Source organism: Heterodontus francisci, chromosome 13 (assembly GCF_036365525.1).
Source record: "Heterodontus francisci isolate sHetFra1 chromosome 13, sHetFra1.hap1, whole genome shotgun sequence".
Lineage (NCBI taxonomy): Eukaryota > Metazoa > Chordata > Chondrichthyes > Heterodontiformes > Heterodontidae > Heterodontus > Heterodontus francisci.
Genome location: NC_090383.1, coordinates 23433406 through 23452025, shown reverse-complemented (window position 1 = coordinate 23452025; position 18620 = coordinate 23433406). Strand labels below are relative to the sequence as shown.

Here is an 18620-nt window from a genome sequence, read left to right as displayed (position 1 = left end):
CTGTTAGACTGCTTGTCTGACATCCAGTATTGGATGAGCAGAAATTTCCTCCAATTAAGTATTGGGAAGACTGAAGCCATTGTCTTTGGACCCCGCTACAAACTCCAATCCCTCATCACCGACTCCATTTCTCTCTCTGGTAATTGTCTGAGGCTCACCCAAATTGTTCCCAACATCGGTGTCATATCTGACCCGAGATGAGCTTTCATCCACATATCCGTGCTGTTGCCAAGACCACCTATTTCCACATCTGTAACATTGTCCAACTCCGCCCCTACCTCAGCTCTTCTGCTACTGAAAGTTATCCATGTCTTTGTTACTTCCAGAGTCGACCAATCTAACACACTCCTGGCCAGCCTCTCACATTCTACCCTCTGTAAACGAGATCATCCAAAACTCGGCTGCCCGTGTCTTAACTTGCACCAAATCCCATTTACCCATCCCCTCTGTGCTCGCTGCTCTATACCGACTCTCAATTCAGCAACTCCTTGACTTTAAAATTCTCATCCTTGTTTTCAAATCCCTCCATTGCCTGGCCCCTCCCTATCTCTTCTAGCCCTACAATCCTCAGATATCTGCGCTCCTCTAATTCCAGCCTCTCAAGCATTCCCAATTTTAATTGCTCCATGCCTAAGCCCTAAGCTCTGCAATTCCCTCCCTAAAGCTCTCCGTCCCTCTACCTCACTTTCCTCCTTTCAACCCAAGTCTTTGACTAAGTTTTTGGTCATCTACCCTAATATTTCATGTGGCTCAGTGTCATATCTTGTTTTATAATGCCTCTGTGAAGTGCCTTGGGACGTTTTATTAAGTTAAAGGCGCTATATAAATATGTTGTTATTATTCTGCCCCCAACCCCACCGAGTTCCTGATCTTCTCCCCTCCTCAACCCCCAACACTACACCCCCTCCTCAGGGTTCCTGACCTACCCTAACCCTGACCTTCTCCCCTCACCCCACTCAGAGTCTCTGGCTTTCTCTCTCCCTCTCAAGAGTCTCTGGCTTACTTCCACCCCAGAGTTCCTGATCCCCTCAAAGCAAAAGAAAAGTCTGTGAGGAAACATGGTTCTGGCCACTAAGCACATGCATAGCCGTAAATGAGGTGCACATGCATAGTTCTGTTGGATGGACAGGGCTGTCTTTGGGCTCAGCCGTCATGTAGGCACTTTTGTCATTTAAATCACTCCTGTTCACCACTTAATCGCCCTTTGTTCTCTTCCCCCAACCATCCCTGCCAGCTCCCTTTTTACCCTGGCTCTGCATTTGCGTAAAAACTGTCCAATTTCTGATTTCTTCCAGTTCTGATGAAAAGTCAGCAACCTGAAACAGTGGGGGGAATTTTAATACTGGCAATGGGGGGGAAACCAATGCCAAGATTCCCATGATGCCTCTTTTCCAGAAGGCCCGCCGAATTTAGTGCGAAGCACTTAATTGGACAGCGAAGGGCCTTCCATAAGATTTAGGACCCCGTCGCCAGAAGTCCTGGCCTTGTATAGTTGCCCGCCAATCAGAGGCTGGCAGCTGCAGGGCCACCGCAGATGGTGGCTGCTGCTGTAGCTGCAGTGACCAGACACCAAGAAGTGGTGCTGGAACCAGGTTTAAGGTAGGTCAGGGTGAGAGGAGTCTCGCTGGTGGGGGTCAGCAGCAAGGACAGGTAGATGGCTCTCAGCATACCCCCCACCCCTTCCCGATGCTGGGTATCTCGTTCAGGCACTAAGTGCCTTTGAATGAGGGACCCCTCCCCCACTCCCTCAATCAGGAAGCTGTTCACACGGTTTTTCATGCCATGGTTTTTCGTGCCGTGCTTCCCGTGTGGCAAAAGGGCCAACGCCACATGGTTAATTGTGGCTGTGGTGGGAAGAGGCCCTTAATTGGGAGTTAATTACCCAATTAAGGGCCTCAATTGGCAGCATGGTGGGAAGGCCATTCCTAGGCCTTCCCGCCCGAGACTAAATTTTGGAGGAGACTGGATGGTGGTGGGGTCCCTCCAGTACAACTATAACACTGGCATCTACCTGACAATGTGGAAAATTGCCCAGGTATGTCCTGTGCACAAAAGCAGGACAAATCCAACCTGGTCAATTACCAACCCATCAGTCTACTTTCGATTATCAGAAAAGTGATGGAAGGTGTCATCACCTATTAGGTGACACTTACTCAGCAATAACCTGGTCAAGGAAGCTCAGTTTGGGTTCCGACAGGGCCACTCAGCTCCATAGCTCATTACAGCTTTGGTCCAAACATGGACAAAAGAGCTGAACTGAAGAGGTGAGGTGAGAGTGACTGCCCTTGACATCACGGCAGCTTTTGACAGAGTGTGGCATCAAGGAGCCCTAGCAAAACTGGAGTCAATGGGAATCGGGGAAACTCTCTATGGTTGGAGTCATACCCAGCACAAAGGAAGATGGTTGTGCTTGTTGGAGGTCAATCATCTCAGCTCCAGGACATCACTGCAAGAGTGCCTCAGGGTAGTGTCCCAGGCCTAACCATCTTCAGCTGCTTCATCAATGACCTTCCCTCCATCATAGGTTAGAAGTGGGGTCGTTTACTGATGATTGCACAATGTTCAGCACCATTCGCAACTCCTCAGATACTGAAGCAGTACATGTCCATATTCAACAAGACCTGGACAACATTTAGACTTGGCCTAAAAACTTGCAAGTTACATTTGTGCTACACAATTGCCAGGCAATGACCATCTCCAGCAAGAGAGAATCTAACCATCTCCTCTTGACATTCAATCGTATTACCATCACTGGGGCTCAACATCCTGGGGCTTACACTGACCAGAAATTGAACTGGATCAGCCATATAAGTACAACAGCAGGTCAGAGGCCGGGAATTCTGCGGAGCGTAACTCATCTCCTGACTCCCCAAAGCCTATCCACCATCTACAAAACACAAATCAGGAGCGTGATGGAATACTCTCCATTTGCCTGGATGGGTGCAGCTCCAAAAACACTCAAGAAGCTTGACACCAGCCAGGACAAAGCAGCCCGCTCAATTGGCACCCAATCCACCACCTTAAACATTGCCTCCCTCCACCACCGAGGCACAGTGGCAGCAGTGTGTACCATCTACAAGACGCGCTGCAGCAATGCACCAATGTTCCTTTGACAACAAAAAAACCTGTGGCCTCTACCACCTAGGAGGACAAGGGCAGCAGATGCATGGGAACACCACCACCTGCAAGCTCCTTTCCAAGCCACACACCATCATGACTTGGAACTATATCACTGTTCCTTCACTGTCACTGGGTCAAAATCCTAGAACTCCCTTCCTAACAGCACTGTGGGTGTACCTACACCACGTAGACTGCAGTGGTTCAAGAAAGCGGCTCATCACCACCTTCTCATGGGAAGTTAGGGATGGGCAATAAATACAGGCCTAGATAGCAACGCCCAGATCCCATCTCTGCCTGTGTCCCCTCACTCTCTGTGTCTCCGAAAAGGCGGGGAACCCCACCTCTGCTTTCTTTCCCAGCCCCCCTGGAGAAACCCTCCAGTCTTTTGCTGTCAAAGTTTAAGGGGGCCGGATCCCCATCCCATTAATGACTTAATCCGGACAGGCAACCAGCCCCCAAGAGCTGCTGGCCTATCACAGGGCCGACAGCTCAGCAGTATTGGCAGTGGCACCGGGAGCGGTGGCCACTGCCGGTACTGCAGAGGCCTCAGACAGGCCCAGCGCTGGAACCCCACAGAAGAGGTAGGTGAGGTGGGGTCACTGGGACCAGTCCAGAAGGCCCTGACAAGTGGGAAGGGTGGGGTTGTGGGTAGCTGGTCCAGTGGGAGGGAGTCCTGGGAGGTACAGCCTTTCCTGGTGGGGGTCCTCTGTGAGCCACAAATTGCCCACGAAGGAGGGACCCCTCCCCCACCAAGCCTGCACGGAGGATGCCTCGTTTTCGAGGGTGTCCCCACCACTGGTAAGATCTCAATGGTGGCGGGAAGAGGCCCTTATTTGGCCTCTGGGCAGCAAGGTCATCATTGGCTTATCCCGCCACCAGGAGAATTTGAACCGGGATTCCCAATGCATTCCGTGGGATGGTGATTCTGCCCCGATTTTCTGGTAACCCCCAACCCCCACGAAAGCCACCGCTGGGATGAGAACAAAATCCTGCCCTTTGTGTCTGTGTGTCCCCCTCTCACTCTGGCCGATATTTTAAGCCCCCCCAAAAGAGCAGCCTGCTGGTGGGTGGGGGGCGTAAAATGGAATGAGAGGCAGGGGGTGGGGGGGGGCGGGTGCATGAGGGGGTCAAAATATTCCAGAACTCGCTGGAGGGTCCCAGCGGATTGGAAAAACGCTAATGTGATGCCCCTGTTCAACAAGGGAGGGAGACAAAAAGCAGGAAACTAGGCCAGACAGCCTAACATCGGTCGTTGGGAAAGTGCTAGAGTCCATTATTAAGGAAGAAATAGCAGGACATTTAGAAAACCTTAAAGCAATCAAACAGAGACAACATGGTTTTGTGAAAGGGAAATTATGTTTGACAAATTTGCTAGAGTTCTTTGAGGATATAACAAGCAGAGTTGATAAAGGGGGACCAGTAGATGTAGTGTATTTAGATTTCCAGAAGGCATTCAACAAGGTGCCACTTGAAAGATTATAGCACAAGATAGGAGCTCACGGTATTGGGGTAATGTATTAGCATGGATTGAGGATTGGTTAACTCACAGAAGACAGAGAGTCGGGATTAATGGGTCTTTTTCAGGTTGGAACGACGTAACTAGTGGAGTGCCACAAGGATCAGTCTTAGGGCCTCAATTATTGACTATCTATATGAATGACCTGGAGGGGGCAGAGTGTAATATATCCAAATTTGCTGATGATACAAAAATAGGTGGGAGGGCATGTTGTGATGAGGACATAAGGAATCTGTAAGGGGATACAGATAGTTTGAGCGAGTGGGCAAAAACTTGGCAGATGGAGTTTAATGTAGGAAAATGTGAGGTCATGCACTTTGGTAGGAAGAATCAAAAGGCAGACTATTATTTAAATGGAGAAAGACTTCAAAAAAGTGCAGCACAGAGAGATCTGGGTGTTCTTGTGCGTGAAACACAAGATGATTCACTAGGCTGATTCCTGGGATGAAGGGGTTGACTTATCAAGAACGGCTAAACAGGTTAGGCCTTTATTCATTAGAGTTTAGAAGAATGAGGGGTGATCTTATTGAAATATACAAGATTCTATGGGGGCTTGACAGGATAGATGTTGAGATGATGTTTCCACTTGTGGGGGAATCTCGAACCAAGGGACATAGTTACAGAATAAGGGGACACTCATTTAAAACTGAGAGGCATAGGAATTTCTTCTCTCAGAGGGTAGTGAATGTTTGGAATTCTCTATCCCAGAGAGTTGTGGAGGTTAGATCACAAAGTATTTAAAGAGGAAGTAGATAGATTTTTGGAATAAGGGGGAGTTGAGGGCTATGAGGAGCTGGCATGAAAGAGGAATTGAGGTCTGGGGCAGATCAGCCATGATCTTATTGAATGGTGGGTCTGGCTTGAGGGGCTGAATGGCCTACTCCTGCTCCTGTTTCTTATGTCCTTCCCGCACCGCTCCCGCCTCTGCTGCCAATTTACGCGGGGCGGCAAGAAACTACCTGCCCGCCCCAGGCCCTTAAGTGGCCAATTATCCTCCACTTAAGGGTCTCTGCCCGCCGCCACATGCATTTGACGTTTGGCTGGCAGGCGGCTGAGGCCTCAGAAAACCTGCCTAATAAAACTAGGCAGCCTTCTCGGGAGCTGGGGAGGGAACCATCCTGATCGGGCACCCTGTGCCTCATGGAGGGCCAGCCCCGAAGCCCAAACTGCCCCAAATGCACAACATGCCTCACCTCCTGTAGCCTTGTCGGGGCCCAACCAATTGCCCGCGGCGAGGCCCCAAAAACTTACCTCATTAAGGGCCAGCCGTCATCCTCCTTCTGCAGCTGGGTGTAGTCCCAGCACTGGCCACAGCTCCCGGTGGCGCTGCTGGCCCGCTGATTGGCCGACAACTCCATTAGGCGGGACTGCCTGCCTCAATGAGGTGGAAGTCCCACCCAAGACCAATTAATGGTCTGGGAACCGTAATATCCAGTCTGGATCCCCAAGTCAGGCGGAGGAAGGATCACCACAGACTCTGGGCAGAGCACTGCTGGCTAGGCTAGCATTTATTTCCCATTCTTAATTGCCCTGGAGAAGGTGGTGGTGAGCTGCCTTCTTGAACCACAGCAGTCCATGTGGGGTAGGTACACCTCTAGTGCTGTTAGGAAGGGAGTTCCAGGATTTTGACCCAACGACAGTGAAGGAATGGCGATATAGTTCCAAGTCATGATGGTGTGGGGCTTTGAGGGGAACTTGCAGGTGGTGTTCCCATGCATCTGCTGCCCATGCTACCTACTTATGTGTAAACAGTAGGTAACTAGCAGTAGCTGTGCAGCTAAGGGGTTAAATGCAAAGTCTTTAGTCTCCTCTTGGCAATCCAATGAACAGTCATTGACAAAGAATGCATAATGGGTGTGATGCAACATTAACCATTCGCAGATTGCGACTTACGGTTGTAGAGAGTGATAATATGTAAACAGTTCAACAGCTGCCTCTTATACTCATGGATCCGTTTCACATGGACATCGAAGATGGAGGACGGGTTTATTCTGACCTTGTACTCACTTTCCAAATAAGCGGCAAATTTCAGTTTGTTCTCCTAAAACAAAAGTGTCATCAAAACATTGAGAGGATTCATTCGTCTTTTACATTTACTGTATACTTATTGTTATAAAAGGAAGTACTCTTGAAGTGTAGTCACTGTTATAATGTAGGAAGCAAAGCAACCAGTTTACACACAGCAAGGTCCAACAACAGCAATGAGATAACGACCAGATAATCTGTTTTAAAGATGTTAGTTCAAGGACAAATTTTGGACAGGACACTGGGGAGAACTCCCTTTCTCTTCTTCAAAAGACTGCCATGGGATCTTATAAGTTCACTTGAGACAGAAGGGCCTCAGTTTAACGTCTCATCCAAAAGACTACACCGTCAGTACTGCACTGAAGTGCCAGCTACGATTATGGGGCTCAAGTCTCCGGAATATGACTTGAACCCACAACCTTCCGACTCAGAGGAGAGGGTGCTACCACTGAACCAAGGCTGACACCTAAGGCTGCGTTGATGGCACCTTACAAATACGTGGTCTTTAGTTTCACACAACCTAAGTTATAGAAAAAGAGCTCATCTGAATCGTTTATTGTACCTGTTTAACGTTGGCCACATCTCTAATGAAAGCTTCATTGTTGACATAGCCCAACAGTTTCTTCAGCTGGTGTAGGTCTGTGATGAAACCCTCGCCAATCCTCTACGGGGAAAAAGATTGCATTTATATACCACTGTTAATGTAGGAAAATGTCCCAAGGCATTCCACTAAATAGTGCTGTGGGATCATTTCCATCCACTTGAGGGGACAGACAGGGTCTTGGGTTTAACTCCTCAACCAAAGGCCACTGCCAACAATGCAGCAGTCCCCTGCATTGAAGTGTCATCCTGGCTATGGGCTCAAGTCTCTGGAGTGGTACTGGAACCCACAACCTTCTGACTCATAACAGAGATTGCTACCACTCAGTCAAATCTTAAAAAAGCTAAAATCAAAGGTAATAAAGCAAGTTGGATAGAGATCACACAAGAGAACAGGAAGAAACAGATACAATGCAATGAATAATAGGTTGCTTTTGTTCCAAAAATGTGTTATTTAAAATATAACCACTATAGTTTAAAGTAGTAAAACTACTAACATCTCACTATTATTATTGATGAATCTTTCAATCTCATTGGGCTGGATTTTAATAGCCCGCCGTCACTCCCAGTGGCGAGCTCAAAAAATGGTGGTACACTTGCCGAAGAGCCGCTGTGATTTCCTGTGTGGTGGCTCATTTAAATAGCCGGGCACCCCGTCCACCAACCCCCCCACCCAACCAATCATGGGGAGGGGGCGGGCTGTCTGTCTCTGGCAATGGTGCCAGCTGCCAGCGGGCAGGCGCTAGCGCGATTTTTAAAGGGCAGGCAAATTTGAATTTTTAAAGTGAACCCCAAAATCTGCAAAATAAAATTTTAACGCCCCTTTCCAACCCCCAAAGTTTTTGCACTTTTCCCCCCTCAAAACACTTATATCTGAGTTCTGACCTTCGCCCACCCACCCCCCCAGACTGCAAAAAGTTGAAAGTGCATCCCTTCCCACCATCCCCTACATTGATGATGCTTATTTGGCCCCGTTCCTCCCGCCATAACAATTGTAGCTCCTCCCCCCTCCCCACCAGTGTCACGCTTGCTTTCCTCAGATGGGGAATTGAAGGCACGGGTGTGCTGGCCACCATGCCGACGCTCGGGGTGGGCTTGGAAGATTCAAGGTGTTGATTTAAATTTAGTCATCTCATTAATTTAAATATGTAAATCCAGGTCCAGTCACCCAGCGGTGGAGGGGCCACCACGGAGCCTCACTGCCACCGGGAGGATTGGGCTAGGCCCTCCTGGCGTTGACCTCCATGGCAGGCCTCTGCCGCAACCATCTTTCGGCCCCCACCCCGCCATGGAGCCCGCGTTGTGGGCTTGGTAAAATACAGCCCATAGTGTGTGACTTGAAATCCTGGGGAGAAAAATAATTTAAGATAATTGACCAATGAACCAGAGGGAAGATGAGGAGAATTTTCCTTTTCATGCAAGTTATGATCCAGAATGCACTGCCTGAAAAGGTGGTGGAAGCAGATTCAATAGTAACTTTCAAAAGGGAGTTGGATATATACTTGAAAAGGAACAGCTGCTGGGCTCAACAACAACTTGCAATTATATAGCACCCTTAATGTGGTAAAACATTCCAAGGGGCTTCACAAGAGCATCATCAAAAAAAAAATGACACTGAGTTACGTAAGATATTAGGACAAGTGACCAAAAGCTTGTTCAAAGAGGTAGGTTTCAAAGAAGGTCTTCAAAAGGAGAGATAGGCAGAGAGGTATAGGGAGGGTTGAATGCACGACTGTTTAAAATCACAAGGCCGAGTCAAACAATTAATGGGTGTTTGTAAAATGACACCAATATCTTTAAGCTCTGCAAATCTATAGTTGTTGTAACAGGATCTGTGCAATAAATGATGAGAGCAGGAAACTGCCATTGCTCCCAATGTACTTCTAGTTTCAGTAACAGAATCTAAGCCTTGATTGAAAATATAACCTATACAAAAAATTAAGTTGGTAGAATAATTTAGAGGGGTTTACAGGGTTAAATTATGAGGACAGGCACCATAAACTGCACTCATACTCCCTTGAGTATAGGAGATTGAGGGGTGTCCTAACCGAGGTATTTAAAATGCTGAAAGGATTCAATAGTGTAGATACAGAGAAACTATTTTCTCTGTTGCGAAATCCAAAACATGGGGGTACAGTATTAAATTTAGAGCTAAGTCATTCAAGAGTGAAATCAGGAAATATTTTTTCAAAGAAAGGGTAGTAGAAATCCTGAACAGACTCCAACAAAATGTTAGCTTGTTCCTATATCTCTCTCCCCCTCCAATTCACTACAACCTTTGAATGGGATGCTGTGCAGCCATTGAAGGTTCTTGAATAATAATTCACTGTTAATTGAGTTTCTATCCCCATCTCTAAATGCCAACAGAATTCTCACCTCAGCTATGACATCTGCAAGGCCTGGGTTGCACAGCAATAGCCAACGTCTTGGAGTGATCCCATTTGTCTTGTTCTGGAACTTGTGTGGCTCAAGTTCGTAGAAATCCTTGAAACTGGAAATAAAATCAAAGACTAAAATAAGGAAATGAAGTTTTATTTTCATATTTGGATGCTAACTTGATATTGTAGTGACAGATTGGGGAAACGGAAGATGTTATAAAAACAAAATACTTAGAAATAATTTGCACCCAGATGCACAAGTTATTTTAGTAGGTTATTCAAAATAAAAAAAGACTTGCATTTATGTTGTACCTTTCATGACTTCAGGTCATCCGAAAACACTTCACAACCAATGAACTAATTTTGAAGTGTAGACAATGTTGCAATGTAGGGCTAAAATGGCATGAAATTCAGGGCTAAGATGGTGGCAATAATTTTACAGTAGTATAATTATATACTGAAAACCTATATTCTATTTGAAGTGTTGTGTTTTTAAACACAATTGGATGATTATTTCTGCCACAATCATGTACAGCAAATTGGAATGAGGACAATACATAATGGTAGAAATTAATCCCCAATTTAATTTTTCACATTTAACTTTTCAAGCTTTGTTATTCCAAATTAAATTTGTAATATCAAAAAAACCAAGTCCAATAAATAGCTCATTTATTTAACAGCCTTCACAACCCCCCCCCCCCCCCCCCCCCACCCACCCACAATAGTTTTTAAATAGACTATCACAGGTAGAATCTGAGTCATACTTTTCATATTAACTGTTCAATCATCATCCCGTGAACAGTTCATTTGAAAGAGACGTCGCAACTCAACATTGATGACACAATGTAGTGTTAATCCATGATTTGTAAAAAAAAGATTTAAATAAGGGCCATACCAGTCACAAGAATATTCATTCTGTGAAGTTACAGAATTTTCATATTTGTGTTTAACAAGTGCAAGTTTACTTCATAGAAGTAAATTTGTGAATGTTTTTACTGTGTTTTAAAGATATCAGAGGTGAAATCTACTTTAATTTATGCTTTCTACTTTTGACTTTTTGATTTCAGACATGCCAATGTATCAGATTCAAGTGCAATATCCTGTAATGGTACTAAAAGTTTACCAATAACAGACTTAAAATAAACATATATAAATATACACACATACATGATGTAGCCAGAAGGACCATTTGCTTTGCTCTGGTACAAAAAAGGACTTATTTTCTTTGTTCATTCCCTCCTATACTGCAGGATGATTTTCACCAAGTCCCTCATTTCTGTACTTTTTTGTTCATTCTCAGGATGTGGGCGCCACTGGCAAGGCCAGCATTTACTGACCATCCCTAATTGCCCTTGAGAAGGTATTGGCGAGTGTTCCTCTTGAACCGCTGCAATCTGGGTTTTTTTCATTCATTCATGGGATGTGCGCATCGATGGCCAGGCCAGCATTTATTGCCCATCCCTAATTGCCGTCGAGAAGGTGGTGGTGAGCTGCTTTCTTGAACCGCTGCAGTCCATGTGGGGTAGGTACACCCACAGTGCTGTTAGGAAGGGAGTTCCAGGATTTTGACCCAGCAACAGTGAAGGAACGGCGATATAGTTCCAAGTCAGGATGGTGTGTGACTTGGAGGGAAACTTGCAGGTGGTAATGTTCCCATGCATTTACTGCCCTTGTCCTTCTAGTTGGTAGAGGTCGCGGGTTTGGAAGGTGCTGTCTCAGGAGCCTTGGTGCATTGCTGCAATGCATCTTGTAGATGGTACACACTGCTGCCACTGTGCGTCACTGGTGGAGGGAGTGAATGTTTGTGAATGATGTGCCAATCAAGCGGGCAGCCTTGTCCTGGATGGTGTCGAGCTTCTTGAGAGTTGTTGGAGCTGCACCCATCCAGGCAAGTGGAGAGTATTCCATCACACTCCTGACTTGTGCCTTGTAGATGGTGGATAGGCTTTGGGGAGTCAGGAGGTGAGTTACTTGCCGCAGGATTCCTAGCCTCTGACCTTCTCTTATAGCTACGATATTTATATGGCTACTCCAGTTCAGTTTCTAGTCAATGGTAGCCCCTAGGATGTTGATAGTGGGGGATTCAGCAATGGTAATGCCATTGAGTGTCAAGGGGAGATGGTTAGATTCTCTCTCGTTGGAGATGGTCATTGCCTGGCACTTGTGTGGCGCGAATGTTACTTGCCACTTATCAGCCCAAGCCTGGATATTGTCCAGGTCTTGCTGCATTTCTACATGGACTGCTTCAGTATCTGAGGAGTCACGAATGGTGCTGAACATTGTGCAATCACCAGCGAACATCCCCACTTCTGACCTTATGATTGAAGGAAGGTCATTGATGAAGCAGCTGAAGATGGTTGGACCTAGGACACTACCCTGAGGAACTCCTGCAGTGATGTCCTGGAGCTCAGATGATTGACCTCGAACAACCACAACCATCTTCCTTTGCGATAGTTATGACTCCAACCAGCGGAGGATTTTCCCCGATTCCCATTGACCTCAGTTTTGCTAGGTGCCCCTTGATGCCATACTCGGTCAAATGCTGCCTTGATGTCAAGGGCAGTCACTCTCACCTCACCTCTTCAGTTCAGCTCTTTTGTCCATGTTTGAACCAAGGCTGTAAAGAGGTCAGGAGCTCAGTGGCCCTGGCGGAACCCAAACTGAGTGTCACTGAGCAGGTTATTGCTAAGCAAGTGCCGCTTGATGGCACTGTTGATGACACCTTCCATCACTTTACTGATGATTGAGAGTAGGCTGATGGGGCAGTAATTGGCTGGGTTGGATTTGTCCTGCTTTTTGTGTACAGGACATACCTGGGCAATTTTCCACATTGCAGGGTAGATGCCAGTATTGTAGCTGTACTGGAACAGCTTGGCTAGGGGCGCGGCAAGTTCTGGAGCGCAGGTCTTCAGTACTATTGCCGGAATATTGCCAGGGCCCATAGCCTTTGCAGTATCCAGTGCCTTCAGTCTTTTCTTGATATCACACAGAGTGAATCGAATTGGCTAAAGTCTGGCATCTGTGAAGCTGGGGACTTCAGGAGGAGGCCGAGATGGATCATCCACTCGGCATTTCTGGCTGAAGATTGTTGCAAATGCTTCAGCCTTATCTTTCGCACTGATATGCTGGGCTCCCCCATCATTGAGGATGGGGATATTTGTGGAGCCACCTCCTCCAAAGAACAAAGAAATTTACAGCACAGGAACAGGCCCTTCGGCCCTCCAAGCCTGCGCCGATCCAGATCCTCTATCTGAACATGTCGTCTATTTTCTAAGGGTCTGTATCTCTTTGCTTCCTGCCCATTCATGTATCTGTCTAGATACATCTTAAAAGACGCTATCGTGCCCGCGTCTACCACCTCCGCTGGCAACGCGTTCCAGGCACCCACCACCCTCTGCGTAAAGAATTTTCCACGCATATCCCCCCTAAACTTTACCCCTCTCACTTTGAACTCGTGACCCCTAGTAATTGAATCCCCCACTCTGGGAAAAAGCTTCTTGCTATCCACCCTGTCTATACCTCTCATGATTTTGTACACCTCAATCAGGTCCCCCCTCAACCTCCGTCTTTCTAATGAAAATAATCCTAATCTGCTCAACCTCTCTTCATAGCTAGCGCCCTCCATACCAGGCAACATCCTGGTGAACCTCCTCTGCACCCTCTCCAAAGCATCTACATCCTTTTGGTAATGTGGCGACCAGAACTGCACGCAGTATTCCAAATGTGGCCGAACCAAAGTCTTATACAACTGTAACATGACCTGCCAACTCTTGTACTCAATACCCCGTCCGATGAAGGAAAGCATGCCGTATGCCTTCTTGACCACTCTATTGACCTGCGTTGCCACCTTCAGGGAACAATGGACCTGAACACCCAAATCTCTCTGTACATCAATTTTCCCCAGGACTTTTCCATTTACTGTATAATTCACTCTTGAATTGGATCTTCCAAAATGCATCACCTCGCATTTGCCCTGATTGAACTCCATCTGCCATTTCTCTGCCCAACTCTCCAATCTATCTATATTCTGCTGTATTCTCTGACAGTCCCCTTCACTATCTGCTACTCCACCAATCTTAGTGTCGTCTGCAAACTTGCTAATCAGACCACCTATACTTTCCTCCAAATCATTTATGTATATCACAAACAACAGTGGTCCCAGCACGGATCCCTGTGGAACACCACTGGTCACACGTCTCCATTTTGAGAAACTCCCTTCCACTGCTACTCTCTGTCTCCTGTTGCCCAGCCAGTTCTTTATCCATCTAGCTAGTACACCCTGGACCCCATGCGACTTCACTTTCTCCATCAGCCTACCATGGGGAACCTTATCAAACGCCTTACTGAAGTCCATGTATATGACATCTACAGCCCTTCCCTCATCAATCAACTTTGTCACTTCCTCAAAGAATTCTATTAAGTTGGTAAGACATGACCTTCCCTGCACAAAACCATGTTGCCTATCACTGATAAGCCCATTTTCTTCCAAATGAGAATAGATCCTATCCCTCAGTATCTTCTCCAGCAGCTTCCCTACCACTGACGTCAGGCTCACCAGTCTATAATTACCTGGATTTGCCCTGCTACCCTTCTTAAACAAGGGGACAACATTAGCAATTCTCCAGTCCTCCGGGACCTCACCCGTGCTTAAGGATGCTGCAAAGGTATCTGTTAAGGCCCCAGCTATTTCCTCTCTCGCTTCCCACAGTAACCTGGGATAGATCCCATCCGGACCTGGGGACTTGTCCACCTTAATGCCTTTTAGAATACCCAACACTTCCTCCCTCCTTATGCCGACTTGACCTAGAGTAATCAAACATCTGTCCCTAACCTGAACATCCATCATGTCCCTCTCCTCGGTGAATACCGATGCAAAGTACTCGTTTAGAATCTCACCCATTTTTTCTGACTCCACGCATAACTTTCCTCCTTTGTCCTTGAGTGGGCCAATACTTTCTCTAGTTACCCTCTTGCTCCTTATATATGAATAAAAGGCTTTGGGATTTTCCTTAACCCTGTTTGCTAAAGATATTTCATGACCCCTTTTAGCCCTCTTAATTCCTCGTTTGATTGGTCCTACATTCCCGATATTCTTTCAAAGCTTCGTCTTTCTTCAGCCTCGTAGACCTTATGTATGCTTCCTTTTTCCTCTTAGCTAGTCTCACAATTTCACCTGTCATCCATGGTTCCCTAATCTTGCCATTTCTATCCCTCATTTTCACAGGAACATGTCCATCCTGCACGCTAATCAACCTCTCTTTAAAAGCCTCCCACATATCAAATGTGGATTTACCTTCAAACAGCTGCTCCCAATCTACATTTCCCAGCTCCTGCCGAATTTTGGTATAGTTGGCCTTCCCCCAATTTAGCACTCTTCCTTTGGGACCACTCTCGTCTTTGTCCATGAGTATTCTAAAACTTACGGAATTGTGATCACTATTCCCAAAGTAGTCCCCTACTGAAACTTCAACCACTTGGCCGGGCTCATTCCCCAACACCAGGTCCAGTATGGCCCCTTCCAGAGTTGGAATATTTACATACTGCTCTAGAAAACCCTCCTGGATGCTCCTTACAAATTCTGCTCCATCTGGACCTCTAACACTAAGTGAATCCCAGTCAATGTTGGGAAAATTAAAATCTCCTATCACCACCACCCTGTTGCTCCTACATCTTTCCATAATCAGTTTACATATTTGTACCTCTACCTCACGCTCGCTGTTGGGAGGCCTGTAGTACAGCCCCAACATTGTTACCGCACCCTTCCTATTTCTGAGTTCTGCCCATATTGCCTCACTGCTCGAGTCCTCCATAGTGCCCTCCTTCAGTACAGCTGTGATATCCTCTTTGACCAGTACTGCAACTCCTCCACCCCTTTTACCTCCCTCTCTATCCCGCCGGAAGCATCGATATCCTGGGATATTTAGTTGCCAATCATGCCCTTCCCTTAACCAAGTCTCAGTAATAGCAATAACATCATACTCCCAGGTACTAATCCAGGCCCTAAGTTCATCTGCCTTACCTACTACACTTCTTGTATTAAAACAAATGCACCTCAGACCACCAGTCCCTTTGCGTTCATCATCTGCTCCCTGTCTACTCTTTCCCTTAGTCACGCTGACTTCATTATCTAGTTCCTTACAGGCTTTAGTTACTACCTCCTTACTGTCCACTGACCTCATTTGGTTCCCATCCCCCTGCCACATTAGTTTAAACCCTCCCCAACAGCGTTAGCAAAAGCACCCCCAAGGACATTGGTTCCAGTCCGGCCCAGGTGTAGACCGTCCAATTTGTAATAGTCCCACCTCCCCCAGAACCGGTCCCAATGTCCCAAAAATCTGAACCCCTCCCTCCTGCACCATCTCTCAAGCCACGCATTCTTCCTGACTATTCTTTCATTTCTACTCTGACTATCACGTGGCACCTCTGAGGTCCTACTTTTTAACTTGGCTCCTAACTCCCTAAATTCTGCTTGTAGGACCTCATCCTGTTTTTTACCTATATCATTGGTGCCTATGTGCACAACGACAACTGGCTGTTCACCCTCCCCTTTCAGAATGTTCTGCAGCCGATCGGAGACATCCAGTTAGTTGTTTAATTGTCCACCACCATTCACGACTGAATGTTGCAGGACTGCAGAGCTTAGATCTGATCCGTTGGTTATGGGATCGCTTAGCTCTGTCTATCGTGTGGTGAAGGTACACCCACAGTGTTGTTAAATAGGGCGATCCAGAATTTGACCCACAACAATGAAGAAATGGCGTTATAGACCAAGTCAGAACATTGGCCAAATATTACCACCCCCCACCCCAACCCCGGAAAGGAGCAGGCTGGTGGTGGGGGTGTCGTAAAATTTACTGGGTGGCAGGGCATGCCATTCCCAACACCTCCCCGCCCCCACTGCAATTTTACATGGGGCAGCAAGAAATGGCCTGCTCACCCCAGGCCAATCAAGGTCTTAAGTGGCCAATTAACTGCCACATAACGAGCCTCCTCCCATTGCCGCTGATATTTTACCAGCAGCCAGCTGGCGGCTCTGGTCCCCAGGTAAAATCTGGTGGCCTTCTTGTGGGCTGTGGGGGACCTCCTGATGGGGCACCCTGTGCCAAAACGGAGGGCCCCCACCCCACGGCCCAACCCGCCCCCTCTGCACAACACTCCCCCAGCAACCCCCCCCCACCCCACAACCAAACCCCTTGCCTCGTCGGGGCCTGGCCGATTGTCCCTGGTGAGGCCCCAAAACTTAACTTGTTTTTGGGGCCGTCGTCCCTCTTGCTTCTTTTGGCTGGGTGCAGTCCCGGCAGTGGCCACTGTTCCTGGTGGCGCTGTTGGGACTGAGAACTGCTAGCCTGCTGATTTGCTGGCAGTTCCATTTGGCGGGACTTCCTGCCTTAGAGTGGTGGAAATACCACCCAAGGCCAATTAAAGGCCTGGGGGAGTGTAAAATCCCAGCATTGCTTCCCAAGCCTGGTGGAGGTGGGCTCGCCCCCAACTTTTTGGCCGATGGGCAGGGTCTCCTGCCCAAAAAGAAATTCCAGCCATTGTGTGGCTTGAAGGGGAACTTAGAGGTGATGGTGTTCCCAGGCCCCTGCTGCCCTTGTCCTTCGAGGTCAAAGTTGTCCAACATACAGCCTACAAGCCAGAAGTCGGCCACTGCAGGTTGCCATCCGGCTTGCCAGTCCTCTGACTGACAGCGGCCTGCTTGTAGCTCTCCTGTCTGTTTACGTTAAGTGACGGGGTAGACAGGGCCTGCATCTGAGGGATGGTGGATGCCTGCCTGTGATTGGTCTCTATCTATGACTGACAGCGGGCTGCCCGGGCAGGGTGAGTGCTGATTGCCAGTATGAGGCGCAGGCGCTTTGGGATCGGCCGCCCCTGTTTACGTGCGGTTCAGGGAGTGAGCGGGAATGGGAGCAAGGAGCAGCGAACCATAAGTGGGAAACAGCGAACAGTGAGCAGGGAGTGGCAAACCATGTGCAGGGAGCAAGAAAGGCACGCAGAGGGGGAGTGGGAGGGGTAGCACAGAGAGGGAATGGTGAGAGAGACACAGGGAGGGAATGGGGAGAGAGAGAGGGGGGGGGGAAAAAAAGAGAGTCGGGGGGGGGGATGAGAGAGCACAAGGTGAGAGACACAGAGAGGGGGAGAGAGATATACAGAGGGGTGAGAAAAAGAGATCAAGATCACTCCCGACAAATGGACATCTATTTGGAATACTCCGCATTGCTACATCAAGCGTGCGGGCAGTGGTTGATTACTAATGCAAGCAAAAACTATGCCAGGTATGTCATTAAATCGGTGTTCAACACAGACAAGAAAGTAAATCAATAAATAAGTCTTCTCATGTAAAGCTTCTTCACAAAAATGCACATTAGTTGTTGTTTTGATTAATAAGATAAATTTTTAATGCCTTTATCTTTCCAAAATTTTCTCACGAGCCCCTATGTAGGACAAAAATTGTAATGTGGCTCCCCACGCAAAAGATTCGGACATCCTGTTCTAGGTGGTGGAAGTCGTGGGTTTGGGAGGTGTTTCCGAAGTCTTGGTAAGTTGCTGCAGTACATCCTGACATAGCACACACTGCACTGCAGCAACTTGCCAAGGTACACTGGTGGTGGATGTTTAGATCAGTGGATGAGGTGGCGATGAAGCCGATTGCTGTGCCCTGGATGGTATCGAGCTTCTCAAGTGTTATTGCAGCTTCACCCATGCAGATGAGTGGACAGCATTCATTAATCTATGTGTGGAGCCATAGGAAATGGGCAAGGTCTTAAATGAATACTTCTCGTCTGTATTTACCGTGGAGGTGGTCATGGAAGCTAGTGAGTTCAAGGGAGGGAACAGTGATATCCTGGAACATATCAACATTACAAAGGAGGAGGTGTTGGAGGTTTTGAAGCGCATTAAGGTGGATAAATCCCCAAGGCCTGACCAGGTGTATCCTAGGATGCTATACGAAGCAAGGGAGGAGATTGCTGGGGTCCTGG

The 18620-nt window shown here is 47.4% G+C and overlaps 1 protein-coding gene across 1 annotated transcript in view; it reads right to left on the bottom strand.

The window, feature by feature from the left end:
* pygb (phosphorylase, glycogen; brain) overlaps window positions 1-18620 on the bottom strand; it is a 155527-nt gene that overhangs the window by 39288 nt on the left and 97619 nt on the right. The window contains exons 12-14 of the mRNA XM_068044523.1: window positions 9638-9752; window positions 7224-7325; window positions 6530-6677 (exon numbers count right to left, since the gene is read on the bottom strand). Coding sequence (XP_067900624.1) covers window positions 6530-6677; window positions 7224-7325; window positions 9638-9752 — 365 coding nt within the window. The remainder of the gene's footprint in view (window positions 1-6529; window positions 6678-7223; window positions 7326-9637; window positions 9753-18620) is intronic.